The sequence below is a fragment of the Leiobunum rupestre genome, chromosome 4 (assembly GCF_980474605.1).
Source record: "Leiobunum rupestre chromosome 4, qqLeiRupe1.1.hap1, whole genome shotgun sequence".
Lineage (NCBI taxonomy): Eukaryota > Metazoa > Arthropoda > Arachnida > Opiliones > Sclerosomatidae > Leiobunum > Leiobunum rupestre.
The window spans coordinates 9,303,459-9,319,081 of record NC_143387.1 but is presented as its reverse complement, the minus strand read 5'-3'; the positions used below and the strand labels follow the sequence as shown (position 1 = coordinate 9,319,081).

The 15,623-nt window shown below is 36.7% G+C and overlaps 1 protein-coding gene across 1 annotated transcript in view; it reads left to right on the top strand.

Moving 5' to 3' along the window:
• The window catches only part of LOC149946020 (ATP-binding cassette sub-family C member 1-like), a 65,425-nt gene extending 52,185 nt beyond the window's left edge, over window positions 1-13,240 (top strand). Inside the window, exons 24-25 of the mRNA XM_090171603.1 lie at window positions 6,940-7,134; window positions 12,643-13,240. Coding sequence (XP_090027729.1) covers window positions 6,940-7,134; window positions 12,643-12,763 — 316 coding nt within the window. The 3' untranslated portion in view covers window positions 12,764-13,240. The remainder of the gene's footprint in view (window positions 1-6,939; window positions 7,135-12,642) is intronic.
• Window positions 13,241-15,623: the final 2,383 nt, after the last annotated feature.

Sequence of the window (15,623 nt, the reverse complement as noted above, 5' to 3'; positions counted from 1 at the left end):
GGGTAAAGGTATATATGTCGTTACAGTATACGCCACGCCCATTGAAACTAGGGAGGAACTCATTAGACGAATAATCAGTGCTTGCCGAGACGTCACACCAGAAATGGTAGAGAAAGCGTTTGAGAACTTAATTGTCCGCGCACAAACCTGTGTTGCAGCCAATGGTGATATTATTGAAAATGTTTTGTAAAAATTTATGTGAATAAAATATCTGCATTTAAAAACCAAACGTGTACATTTTTTCAAGTGTGAAAACTCTACTACGTTTGTATTAGACTTGTTCCCTTTTCAATTATCGTTTCAAACAATCGTAATTTGGCTTCACCAACTTGTAAATTTTTCAAGCTCGAATTTCCACTGATAAATAAGTTGTTTTTCGTCGAGTGAACAATTTTTAAGGGTTTTCGATGACGGCCTACAACTTTATAATAGAAATTTTTTATCTCGCACCTAGTGGTCGAAAAATAATTTTTCAAAATTAGTGAAAAACATTACCGAAAACGCTCAAATTTCTCAAACTGATGTCCCCCGGTATAGAGAATTGACCTTCCAAATTTGAAATCGGTACTATAAATAGTTTTTGAAAAAAAACACTTTTCCGAGCAAAAAAAAAGACCCTGTATATTTATATACATGAGTATATTATGGCTAACAATCCAATACATAGAGAAAAAATAATAATAATAGCAACGAAAAGAAGAAATATGAAAAATACAATTTATTAATTTGCACATGAAATTAAACTAAACTAAACTTCAGTCACATAGAAAACCACTTGTGACAAGCCAAGCAACCACCTTATGTTTGAACCTATTTTTACTTGCACAATGTTTAATATTATGGTATAAATTATTGTATAGCTTTGGCCCCAGATATATAGCTGGTCTTTGGCCAATTGATTTTTCCATTTTTTCGATATTTAAATTTCCGTCTACAACACAGCGAGTACTATATGTATAAATTGTATACAGCGAATTCTTCTCGATTTTTTAATGTTATCACTAAAATACACTTAGCATACAATTGCCGTACTGTGAATACTTTAAAACCATTGTACAAATTAGACATATGTTCAAGTCTGTTACTCTTTAAATTATATTCCGTCCGTTGCATAATTTCCAACTTGTCTAACAAAGTCTTATTCGCGCCACCCCAGCCAACAATACCATAAGATAAAATCGACTGGACTAGCCCGTAATAGACTATTTTAATGGATGGTAATGGGAGGAAGTTTCGAATTTCATAAAATATAAATAAACACAGGCGTAACTTTTTTAACGTATTATTTATATCAATAGTCCATTTTAAATTGTTATCGATAGTAATACCTAAGTAATTGATATTCGATACCTCCTTCAGATCTTCACATCTAATACCATTATTATTACAAGTATTTATGTCTGGACAGTGATGGAGAACCAGTTTATGATTATGATTAAAAGGTAATTTCCTATTTGAGAAACAAACCTACTTAGTTTTGTCCCCATTTAGTGTAAGAAGTCTTTCATCTAAGGCTCCATGAATATGGTTTACTACAACTTGCGCCATTTTAATGGCCTCTTCCCAAGAATTTCCATGATATAATATTACGGTGTCGTCGGCAAACGATATCAAACGACCGTGAATTTGTATGTTACAAATTTCGTTCACATAAACTAGAAACAGGATAGGACCCAATATAGTTCCCTGAGGGATAACATATGATAGTTGACGTATTTTTAACTTTACAATAGTCGAACGGTCATCCAGATAGCTTTTGAACTAATTTAAAGGTTATCGACAAACTCCACAATTTTCTAATTTTTTATTATTATGGGATGTGATACCAAATCAAGCGCCTTTTTCAGGTCTAAGAAAATACCTATAGTTTTTTTAGATTTATCTGAGGAATTGTAAAGGTCTTTCGAAAGATCAAATATTGCATAATTTGTGCTTCGATTCCGTCGGAAGCCAAGTTGGTTCTTTGAGAGTACGTTATTGCTCTCTAATATATTTTAGCGACATTGGAGATCAAAGAAATTGGTCTATAACTTCCAACACGATCCCTTTTCCCATTTTTAAAAATCGGTACAATAATAGACCTCTTAAAAGCGCCAGGAAAAATACCACATCTTATGGACAAATTTAATATGTACGAAAGAGGGACCGATATTTGTTTTTTTAGCCATTTTAAAGTTTTAACTCCAATGTTATATGGGCCATTTGATTTCGTATTTTTTAGTTATGATATAATATTTTCAATATATTTGGGGGTACTTGGGGAGAGGTATAAACTATTAGAGTTTTCCACATTATTATCACTATATGTATTTAAATAAAAATTAAGGTTCTTGTGATTTTTGTCCAGAATGTTTTGTGCCAATACAGCACCGACTGTTGAAAAGTAGTTATTAAATAAATTAGCCGCTTCTTTTGGGTTATCTTTCACTGATATTGTTACATTATCGTTTTTTATTTTATCAATTGAAATTTTTTCTTTTTTATTTGATTATTTTCCAGATAGTAGTGGGGTCTCGGTTACTTTCATTCAGTTTATTTTTGAAATAGTTATGTTTTATAGTTTTTACTAAAATATTAATTTTATTTCTGTAAGTTTTGTAATTATCTATTAATAACTTATTAAAGGGCTCTTTTTACCTCTCCGAGGGGACTATGTCCCCTAGGAGGGGTTATACAACCAGGGGCGGCGATATAGGGTACGCAGGGTACGCAACTGCGTGGGGGCGCAAGAGGTTTGGGGGCGCATTTTTTCGAGGACTATAAAGTGAGTAAGTCTTATAGTTGGCGCCAAAAGTAGGTAAAGACTGGTTTAAATTTGATGTAGCTTAGTCTTTAAACACGAGTAGTTTATTTAAATGCGTTACGAGTTTTACGCTACTTTATTTTAACTTACTCTTTGAAGAATTAGTTCATAACGCAGGGTACACGCCATTGAATTGGGAATAATACTGCTAGAATTACAATTACCATTTCGGCTCCCATGGTTACGCGGGACCTGTTCTGAGAAGACGATATTCATCTTTATAATTGGGCGGTAGCGCCAAATATATTTTGTAAAGTTATATGATTCGCGCAAAAATTCAATTGCAATATAGTTGCCACCACTAGAGACAGATGCCGCCACGGTTGAACGATTTAGTTTAAAAAGTCTCCATATTGAAAGAAATTGGTCCCGCGCTAGCCGGATTTATTTGTACCTCTATTTATTCCCAACTCAATGGTACACGCCGGAGACTTTATAGATTATCTAGTCGCGTTACGAGATTTACTCTACTTTACTATAAGTTTTACTGCTTAGAGTTAGCTCATAAAGCAGGATACACGATGGACACGTTTTTACTCTATGTTACATTTCTATGTTGGAAAGCTTAAAAGGAGACGGGTTATTTAATTTTAAAAGTAACATACATAGAGATAGAAAATAAGTAGAGGCCCAATGAAATCTGAGGGTTTGTTCCGCGCTGCTATCCCCCTTCACGAGCTATGCGTTATAGGGAAGAAATACGTGGCGCCACAAACGGCCATCTAAGAAACTAAACTCCCTTTGTCGCAACCAGCTTAGCTCTACGACGTCATTGCAAAATCCACGTAACTTCTTAAGACTTGTGTATATAGTTACGTGGATTTTGCTTTCAGGTGACGATTTCTAGTCCCTCCAGAACGGTGTGGTGGCGCTACGTGCTTCTTCCCTATAACGCATGCCACGGAGGGAGATGAAATTTCCATAACAGAAAGCAGCTCTTTTTTCCCCTGTCTGGGCCTCTACTTATTTTCTATCTCTATGGTAACATATAATGTAATATTCCATCATAGTCGATGTAGTTTTGTCTAAGTACCGTCACGTACCCTACATCATTTTTGTTGAACAATGAAAAATGCTAGGAATATATATATATATATATATATATATATATATATATATATATATATATATATGCGCTTATAGAAAGGGGCGCAAAATCATACGCGGCGTGGGGGCGCTACTTACCCAAGCTCCGCCACTGTATACAACCACCGTGTCTGTCTGTGGGTCTATCTGTCAGGCCTGCGAACGCGTTCGCATTTTCGGTGCAAAGTGTAATCACTGCGTACGCAGTTTCTCGAAGGATTGGCAAAACCACCGTGTGACGGTGAGCTTTAGCGGTTGGGTTTGGTTGGTCTTCTTTCGTTAACTCGCACCAGATATTTCGTTATTGTTATGTTGTAGGTCGTTAATGTTGAGCTCGTGTTGTGACTGTTGTGGGTGTTGAGTTTGTGTTATGATTGTTGTGGATGTTGAGTTCGTGTTATGACGGTTGTGAGTGTTGGGTTTGTGTTATGATGGTTGTGGATGTTGAGTCTGTTGTGTTTGTATGGGCGTTTTCTCTCCAACTTCTTCTTAATGACTTTGGGACGGACCGAGTGCAATGCTACCTCTCAACGTCCAATGGCAGGGTTTCCACCAGTTGTACACGGTATTCGTCTTAGTATCATTTTGCGATTTTTTGGCGCCGGCCGGGAATCGAACCCGGGTCTGCCTTGTGCAAGAAACGTACTTTAACCACTCAGCCACCAACGCTTGTTAATTTACGGTGTTTTTCTAAAAAACACCTTTGGCGAATGTCCTTTACAAAGTTATAACGTTAGGTACTATAATTTATTCTACATCATTTTAAATATTTATAAATTAAATCAATCTTATATTTAATTAAATATTTATAAATTATATTAATCTTATATTTAATTAAATATTTATAAATGATATTAATCTTATATTTAATTAAATATATATAGATTATATTAATCTTATATTTAATTAAATATTTATGGATTATATTAATCTTATATTTAATTAAATATTTATAGATTATGTTAATCTTATATTTAATTAAATATTTATAGATTATATTAATCTTATATTTAATTAAATATTTATAGATTATATTAATCTTATATTTAATTAAATATTTTAGTATTTTAATGTAAAATTTGATCGCGATCAGGAATTGAACTCGGGTCGCATTGTTACAATGCGAATAGTTCACCGCCGAGCCATTGACTTCCTTAGGGAAAATATTCAAGTAAAGGAACAATTATGATAAGGCGGGTTTTTTTACTAAACGGATTAATACAATCACTGTATATATTGTTTATTGAATGATAATTATTCAAAACTCCCGCGGAAACTATATCAAAGTAATAATATAGCGCCACCGTGTGGAGAACTATCAATCAAACCGGGTAAAAAATATAATCTCTTCAATTTTTCGAACTTGAGTCAAATCTTGACGGGTCTAAAAAACGCCAAATAAACGTATATAAAGCCGTTGCCGTCAAAATGGAAGATTTAGTCTTTCTTAGTTCTTGGCTGTCTTACGAACTACTACAGGACGGGGTCCTGGGGTCGGTCAAAAGTTATGAGGTAACTTTGTGGTTTTAATTAGTATTTTCGGTCTTCGGTCAAGGAAAGAGTTAAATTGTGTTTCACGTTTGGAACGTGAGCGAATGGACTTAAGTGTATGAACAGTGCGTGTTTAAGACTGAAAGTGTTAAAGTAATTGTGAACTAACTCAAGTCACCTGTAAGATAAAATTCATTGTTTTTATTTTTTGAATTGGAATAACCTAATAATATCCTTGAAATTATCAACTCAACCTGTGAGGCTAATTAAGTAGATTGGAAGTAATTAGTAGTGAACAGCTCTCAGCTGTTAATTAAGACAAGAGTTTATAGTAAGGTAGTTTGAATTTAGTTAAAATTACTCAGTATAATTTATGATATTTACTTAAGTGTAAGTATGTTTGGGTTTATTTTTCAAACACGATGAACTAAGACCACTTCTGTACAATTACGTAGGAGGGATATATATTGTTGGGTTATTGATGAAAGTTAAATCTAGAACGTTCCATAGACTGTTCTGAATAAAAATAAACATTTATAATTTTGCATAATTCTGGTTGCCATTTGATTTTGTAATCACTCGCCCACAACATTGAAGTTCTGGCAATCCCGAATCAACTAAATTGTCGATATAACGGCGACGGGAAATAATTCTCGTAAATTTATCGCGCGGCCTTAGGGAATATTCTTTTTACAAAATTTCGATAAACTATCGTTTAATTAAAATCAGCCCGATTCCCTTAAAATTATAAACCAAAAAGCGAACGGTCGTTGTAGTACCCTCTGTAGATATATCTTTCATTAAAATTTGCTTTGTATTATATTCAACTGACAAACTTGTACCGTAAATATGGTTAAATTCAATTGTGCATTGTTATAGTACGTCTAACTCACTGTTGTAACTACTTAACTGAATATTCTGAATAAATTAAAATTGGTCATTTCGTCTCAATTATTTTAATTATAAATAAAATTTTATACCGGGCGGGATAGAACTGGTATAACATTTTTAACAAGTAACTCTAAATTGCGGAGATATATCTTTAAGGGTTATCTCAAGAAATTAATAGCACTAGGGACAATTCTTCCGAGGAGAGGTATATTTTGGCTTGCCAACTTGTTTAATTTACTATTATACTAGATGAAGTGATTCAATTGGAAACACGTAAAATTCTAGTTTAAGAAAGGAAATAAGAGAGACAATCATGCAAGTGGGCCTCGAAGGTCGCCGCTTACGTTCTTAGTGACGTCAATATGTCCTTGGCATTACCTTTATTGAGAAATGAATAGTTTAATACACAGTATAATCACGTGCTTCGAACAAGTGTACCACATTTGGGTTCCCTGTGGAACTAATACTCGTTTTCGAATGGCGGTTTCACCTGTTTAATAATTTAAAGTGAGGGTTTCAAAATAATCATTGAGACAATTTAATGAAATAAAAAGAATCAATATAAATTTACCAAACGGCAAAGTTGTCTACTACAAAGTTCATTAAGTTCACTTTTGAATCTATTGGGTGTTAATGGTATTGTTATTTGCTTTTTATCTTTGTTTTAGTGTGGGTCAACGCCAATTGGTCTGCTTGGCCCGAGCATTGTTGCGAAACACCACAATTCTCGTCTTGGACGAAGCAACCGCTTCTGTGGACCTGGAAACAGATGAACTGATTCAAATCACCATACGTCAAGAGTTTGCTAATGCCACTGTTTTGACAATTGCCCACAGACTGAACACAATCATTGACTATGACAGGTAAGGAATATTTCTCATTACATCAGAGTAGCGTCGACATATCGTCTTTTTCTATAATCATTGTCTTAATGGGAGTGTCATAAATATTTCATATTACCCCGATTGTTTTCCTTGATTTAAAAAAAATCATATGTTAGGCGTAGTAATTCAAGCACCTCGATTTCAGTTTTATTAAAAGTCTACCCTCAAATATATTTTAGTTACTTTCTAGGATGTGTTCGATTAAAATGTTTTGCAGAACCGTAGCAAGGCCTGGGCGAGGTTGTGAACGTCAAGGGCGCTGGATGTCGAGGGGCGCCATTTTGCACTCTTAAATCTAAAACTGATTGCCATTCAGATGATATCTGAGCCCTTAAATTTTTACTTTTAATTGGAAAAGGATATTAAAGTTATTTAATCAATGGATAGACCAGGCTGGCATACACTCTAAAGATATAAGTAAAAACATAAGACTATGAAAGGTTTCATAGGGACCTCCCGCGTGAGCTTCTCCCTGCCTTCCGCTTCATTACGATAAGTCTCGGAGAGAAATTCGGGGCAAACTGCAGCGCGCCTTGTAGATTTTTCTTGAAGTAAGATTTCGCGCATGCGCCGCGAAGTTTTCCGTTTCCTTATTATTATGAAAGACGTTAGTGTTAGATCAAAGACTATGAAAGCTTGGTTAGAAATGTTCATACGCTTGTCGATTAGATAGTTTTTCAATAGTTATTATTTACATACTTATAAAGTCAAATTTGTATACAACATTTAGAGCTTATTTATAACTATAAACTATAAACAATGCCGAGAAACAAAACCTGCGTACACATAAGGTGTAGAAGTGTGTTGTGCCCTTCTTATTTAATAAGACACTCTTAGTTTAACACAAATAACATTTTAATAGGAACAAACCAAAAACGACATTATTACATCAGCCCGCCGCTTGCTGGCCTGCCAGACCATATCTCCCATTATTACCCGGGGAGATGGCCTAAGATAGTAAATTAAAGTTCAATGTTGAAACCACCAAAGTGGCGCCATCTATCCATACCTGGCTGGGTATGAACATAAAACAAATATGTACAGTTTGTAATGTATATTACAAAGTGACAGTCGATATAACCTAAAAGATCATATGAAAGACATTTACTTCATCCCAATCCCTATATTCAAGAAGGATCCAAAAAAGTGTTTGAATTGGATTAAATGGCTAAATCGCCCTGGTTTTGGAGTAGAAAATGTAACTTACAATACGTTCGTGTGTTCCAAACATTTTCACGGAGGCCATGGACCAACTGAGGAATACCCGAACCCTGTGGACATTGGATAAGAAGACAGACCAAGAAGGGAACGCTTTGGAACCATCAAATATAATAAACAACAAGATAGTCGGGATTTAAATGACTTGAACGTGGGTTCCTATATCAACATATCAAATAGTGTCAGTGATTGTGAAGAATTGAACGACCTTACATTCAGTGATACCCTAGTCTTTGGTGATACAGAAATAAGTGATGATTATGATCATAACTACTCCTTGCATCCTTCAAACTACAGGGAAATTACCTGCACTGCAATGAAGGTAGGCGTAGTTGTTAGGCTAGTGTCACCGCTACCCCAACGCCACCATCGTTATTTAGAGGCAACTCTCGTCCACAAGAGAATTCGGGCTGAAAAAACGCGTTCACTTCGCGCTCCTCTCCCGACATTTTACTCGGTCGCTCCGCGAGTCGTGACCAATTTTCGCTCGTTATTTACAGCGTCAAGAGAAAAACAGCGGAAGAGTGCGCGAACCGTTGGCCTCCTAAACAAGGGGGATCAAAAAAGGGGGAGTTGCTGCATGTTTGTGGATAACTATCGCGGATTTTCTCCACTTAGTGGTTTCTTGTAGCTGACACTCTGAAATCGGAGTTATAACGTTGGCATTGTAGTCCAGGTGTAAATGGTCTTAGGTTATTATCAGAATAAAGTATGCGTATATTGTTAAATTAATCCTTCTTCTTCAATTCATCTACACGTACTGTACACATTTTGCATATTTGAGCCAGATTATCAGAACTCTTCAATGTAGTATTTCCCTCCAATTCATTTTCTAAATCATTTTCTTATAAATCATGGCTTAAATCTTGATCCGACAAATCTAAAACATCGAATTAGATAAATTCTTATATAATGGTTTTAATATTTCATCATTGTATTGTTAAATTTTATTACCATTGTATATTTCTTCATTTCCTTGATTTCCTAGCTCTTCCATTGCACTTTAGTTTGTTTACCCTTACCATGTGGAATCAAAGACTATGAAATCTTTTATAGTGTTTGGTGGAATATTATCATGTGCGCGTATTCCTATCCACCTCCATAGTAGTTGTTACTGCTCTTTGTTAACTGGTCTTTGGTTTGCCCCCAATTTTTAAACCAGCGGCGCCATCTCGCGGTGATTTTATTTTATTCCGAAATCGCTCACGCGGGATGTCCCTGTGAAACCTTTCATAGTCTTTGCATAAATACAATCTTAGCATTTATATACCGCCGTACTGTAAGTAAATATATACAAACCACCAGTGTCGTAGATAGAAAAATTGGTCCTGAATGTTAAGTAATAATTACACCACTGACAATCCACCCGTCTTTGTGGACGACCGAGCTTGTTGACCTATATAAATAACGTGGGTCCCAATACACTGCCACTGTAAACAACTAAAATTTGGTGCCAAAGAGGCTTGGAGTATATGGACTAAATAAATTTAGGATCATCTGAGTCTTCAGTTTATAACTATTGAACTAAATACAAAATATGTAAAAAGAATCATAGTATCAAAGCATCAAACAGAAGTGGAAAATTGTGTATTATTGAAGCAGCGTACACGTAAAGACTCTCCAGCCCCGAAAACTAACTATTGTTCTTGGTTTAAGCCTAAGTTGAGGCTAGAGGCGAGAGAGGGGCTGAAGATCAAGCGAAATACGATGGTGCGAGAGGGTCGGTACAAGTAAAGTCCGACACAAGTGACTTTCCGCTTGACCAAGGTACCGACAGGGCCGTGCTTAGGGGGAGCGAGCAGGGCGGTCGCCCAGGGCCGCTTAAATTTTACCATAGGGATGTATATACCGGAGGGCCGCTACACTCAGTTTCACCCATTCATTTCGCCCGGGGTCGTGAGACCTCTAAGCACGGCCCTGGGTACCAGTGACAAGCCATGTGGCCTTTTTCGGTCGTACCGCGAGAGCTCCGGATACTCAAAGACCGAGGGGTACACCCGCAGACACTAAAGCTTTTCAAAATGTTAGTCACTACCTGTGACGCGTGTGAGGCACACAGATAAGAGTGGCCATTCGTAGGAGTCGTCGCTTAAGACGGGTTCCTTACGATAGCGATGGAAGGGCATTGAGCCAAGCACCGGCCTCTTTGGAGCCCACCGTGAAGAGTCTCACCTTTTCACGATTAGATACCGCTTAAAAGAGGCTCTTCCCACGCCTTTTGATTCCACCGAAATCCGGAGCACTATGATAAATACCCATTGCTGAAGACTGAAAAATCTGGTCACCAGGAAAGGGGAGGATTTGGCTTATTAGTTCTGCTTCAACAAGAAAGCCGGAAAAGCGAGTTTCGAGGCGAATACGGGGTCACCCTTTTCCACGGAGAGCGACGACTTACAATTGTTAGTCTAGGGAACTTCATCCAATAAAGTGATGGTGTCACAACGCCACACAGAGACACTACGCGGGAGATTGGAATATTTGTTTCTGGCTGAAGAAATCTTTGATAATAACGTGCATTGTAGCAGATCTGAGGTCCTTTTAACCGCGAAACTGGGGAATTGAAACCGCATTGAACGGTTGTGGCAAGCCCTGTTACAGCTAGATAACCACTAGGGTCCCTACACGAACTTGAAAATTTACACACGCTTTTATGGAAAGAGGAAACCGAAGTATTCGATTGAATTCCCATTTCTGAAATTGAAAATACATTACTTTTGCTGGGAGTCGAAAGAGCTACCCACTAAGGTTATAGTTGCAGATAAAATTATATTTTGAATTGACGTTTTTAGTCAATTTTCGTGTTTTTACAAACCACATTCTCACTATTGTGATATTTGGATTTTTACTATTTCAATATTAAGACACCACCATCTTTGCCCAAATATTTGACCTCTGACCTTAAAACCTTTAACGATGATATCTGTCATCAACTGCACGTTATTCTGTCAGTGAGCGCCGTTATTTCGGTATCAATTTGAGTGCTCGGGAACCCAGCCATTGGGCATTAACGTTTTAGAATAAAATGTCCCACCATAAGGGGTAGATGGTAAACTAATACATAGTTCTATAAGTGGCATCGTCTCCTCACGGACTCGGTCTCAATTTGAGGCACTTGGGCGCCTAAATGTTGAACCAAAGTGGTCCACGACGTGCCGCGAATAGTAATTTCCCACGAGCTAACCTGGTGAAGTATGTGACATGCGTAACAATAAATGCGTCAGTCCCATATCTGTCGCGAGTTCGGTTTTTCTGAAAGTTATAACTAGAAGGACCGCGAGTTGGTAAAAATAAGTGCGCCAAATTTAGTTATTGTTATTTAACATATATTAAAATTCTTTATACGTGTAACCATAAAAGAGTCCAAACGAGAGATTGGCATATAACACGCCTGAGTCAGGTTTACCAGTGATAGGTGACGCCCCGCACACTAAACGGAAATTAAACTTGCCCATAAAAAAGCCACTGCCAAAATAATATTTTTTCCGAAACGTTTCTTTTCCAATTTTTTAGCCAAATTTTCCAAAAATTAAATGGAATATTTTAAAAATGCGATAATTTTTGGTCAAATAATAACTGAATATAAACAATACATTCAAAACAAGTGTAATATTTACTTTTAGCAGAATTGCGGTCTAATATTAGAGTAGTCTCGCGCAATCTTTACCTCCTGGACTTCGGCGATGGCGCTAACGCCAAGTTTTCCTACAACCTATCCAACGATTTACACATTTTGCGGTATAATTTTTCCCTAGACCGCTGGGTAGCAGCTATTTACCCAAAATCCGCCTCCGACCCAAGTCTGTTTTCCACAAAGTGCTTTGCAAAGGAACCCAATCAGCGAGAAAACAGCTCAGCGGGCAACACTGCGCCTGACTTCTTGTTTGTCTCTCACTGTATTTCCCGTGGCCCCTACCTACCCGTTGGCGTGGTCGTTACACATATCTCGCCCTGATTAATCAGATAGACGAGCAGACTGTATTACACGTTACATTCCCATAAAATTTAAAAATTAAATACAGGGTGTGTAAGGAGTTTTCTTACGATGAGTTAAAAGAGCGGCAGAGAGCTTCAAAGTGTGGCCTACTAACCCCTGGAAGTAGGTTGCAACCAGCGCAAAACCAAGGTTCTGATTTTTGCCATTTTTCATTTGGCAGTTACAAAAACGACTAATTTAAAAAAACCTTTTTCATTACTTAAACTTCACTTTAACACACTAAAATTTGCTCATTTTCTAATTCAAGCACGTTTAATTTTCACAATCTCTTCCAGAGTTTTAGTTCTTGATCATGGAACAGTTGCGGAATTTGATGATCCAAAAAATTTGTTGCAAAGGAAAGAATCAATATTCTATGATCTGGCCAAAAGTGCTAATCTTGTAAAGGAATTTTGACTTGATTTTTATAATCTAAACATCTAACTACACAATCACATTACAATTACTTTCCCGGCTTTTATGTGAAATGGTCCACATCAAGGAACAATTATTAGGGTAAAACGCATGATGGAATTAATAAGTCGATAAAAATAATGGGTTTATATTAAACTTTTGCTATATTTCTTAGTTTATATGGTTTTCGGAAGTATATATAAGAATTCAACCACTTAATTATAAACAACTGAGTATTTCGAAAGTAATAATAGCACATTCTCTTTAAAATATTTCTCTTTTTTGTTAAATTGTCTAATTAATTGAATAAAACTTCTGTGAAACCAAGGTATTTTCATTGAATTACAGCGTTGTTTGACAATTTGTAATCCAAATTATCAAACACAGAATAAATTATTTAGTAATAATGAAGCCCATCTTTGATAATTGACCTCAATTTCTTCTGCAGATTCTTTATAAAAATGTGGTTATTTAAAGTAAATATCGGCAGTGAATTTGGAAATTCTGTATATTTTGTCAAAATAAATTAAAACTGTAAATGTGTGTCTTTTTAAATAATACGAAAACAGGGACTTAAGATGGTAAATGGTTTCATTCGGAGTTATCGAAAAATAAATTGTAATTTTAAATCTACTAATCCATACAATTCCATCAGGGATATTCCATATGAAATGATAAACTCATGCAATCAAAGGCTAATTACAGATTGTATTAAAAAGTTGTTGTTTATTATTAAAATTTTGGGAGAGTGCCTAAAGTAAAAAGTGTTGATAAAAATGTGTAGAGCACTAAGCGTATCCTAATGACATTAACGTGAGTAAGGTAACACTAAAATATGGTTTATTAAGCTAGAGTTTACATGTATTGCGCTTCGCGCTAAAAACAACGAACTGCGGGTTTTCTCTCCCGACAACAAAAACAATAACACATACAAAAGAGAGGGTACAAAGTTCGCTGGTCTCACAAGTCCGGCACAAATAGGATGGTTGATGCGGTCAGTCTATCTGTCCGTACACACACACTAACACTTCCCTTATCGGAATTGTTTAATTCCACGCGTACGCCGAAACGTTCACAGTGCTCTTTCACGTGGGATGCTCCTAAAGGCTTTGTGAACATATCGGCGAGGCTGCTCTCTGTTGAGACGTACTTAAACGCGATCTTCTTTTCTTCTACCATTTTTCTCAAAAAGAAATGTCTAAGTCCAATATGATTACTTCTATCTGAACTGACTTGATTCTTCGCTAAACATATCGCTCCTTGATTATCGACGCCTAATTCGGTGAAAAAACTGTTCAACCAAATTGCTTCTTTGGTAGCTTCGCACATGGATAGGTACTCTTCTACAGTTGATAGTGCATTGGTCTTTTGCTTTCGACTGCACCAAGAAATAGCGGTACTGCCTAACACGAATAGATATCCGCTGTATGACTTTCTCTCGGTTTTGTCTCTTGCCCAATCGGCATCGCAAAATGCGATAAAACCTTCTGAATTCTTCTGAAATATCAATTTGTAGTTCTTTGTTTCTTGAAGATAGCGTAACACGTGTTTCACACGTATCCAGTGCTCTTCTTGGAGTCGTTCATTGAACTGACTGAGGTACGTTGATGCAAATGCTAAATCAGGTCTGGTGGTACTGGCCAGATATAGGATGCTTCCTACGGCTTGTCTATAAGGAATGCTCCTGCTTTTCAACTTCTCTTTTGTCCATTCTTCGTCCGAAAATTTGCTCAGTTTAACGCTGGGGTCAAGGGGTGTTTTCAACCCTCTATACTTCATCATACCAAACGTATCGAGAATTATTTCAATGTACGTCGTTTGGTTTGGAGATATAGATCCGTCTTCTTCCCTATCAATACTAATAGATAGCACGTACCCTGCTAAGCCAAGATCGTGAATTTCGAATGCTTCTTGCAACTTTTTCACAAAGCGTTCGGCAGTCTTGTCATCTTTGGCGATTAGACGGGTGTCGTCTATATAGATGCCCAATACTACATCGTCCTCTAGATTATAGTAGATGCACGGATCGGCTTTTGATCTCGTCAAGTTGGCTGCCTTCAGAAATGCGTCGAAATGACTGTTCCATTCTCGTCCAGACTATTTTAGGCCATATAAACTCTTCTGCAAGTGGCAAACCAAGTCTTCATTTCTTTCTTCAGCAAAAATTTCTGGTTGTTCCATAAAAATGTCTTCTTGGAGCGTGCCATTAAGGTAAGCGGCGGAAACATCTACGTGTCGAATTGTCCAATTCCATTTGACAGCGAGAGCAATTAGAATTCTTAAGCTTTTCATTTTCATGACTGGGGAACACGTATCAATGAAATCTATTCCAGGGGTTTGAGAAAATCCCTTGGCTACAAGCCTCGCTTTGTACCTTTCGAGTGTACTATCTTTGTTAAACTTCTTTCTAAAGACCCATTTTGACCCAATCATTGTCCTTCCTTTAGGTCGTAGTACCAATTTTCAGGTGGCGTTGTTTTTCTGCGTATTCATATCCTCGGTCATTGACTCTGTCCATTTCTCAGCGTCAACTCCAGACATAGCTTCTTTTACTGTAGTTGGATCTGGATTAATTATTTTGCAAGCTATCTTACAGTTGCTCCGTTTCTTCGCTATTCTTTCGGATCTTCTAAGTGGTACTATGTTTTTCGGAATAGTTACTGGCGTACTAGGATGAATCATTAAGTGTACTATCGAAGTTGACTGCTTCCCCTGCAGTGATTCGGTTACTTTATTCTTATCCTTCCTTTGTACTTCAATGATATTCTCTTCGTCAGTTTCCGTTTCCAATTCTTCTTTCCAAAAACGTATTTCATCTGATTTTTCATTCTCCTCAGCGATAATATTTTCTTTCAAAGGATAG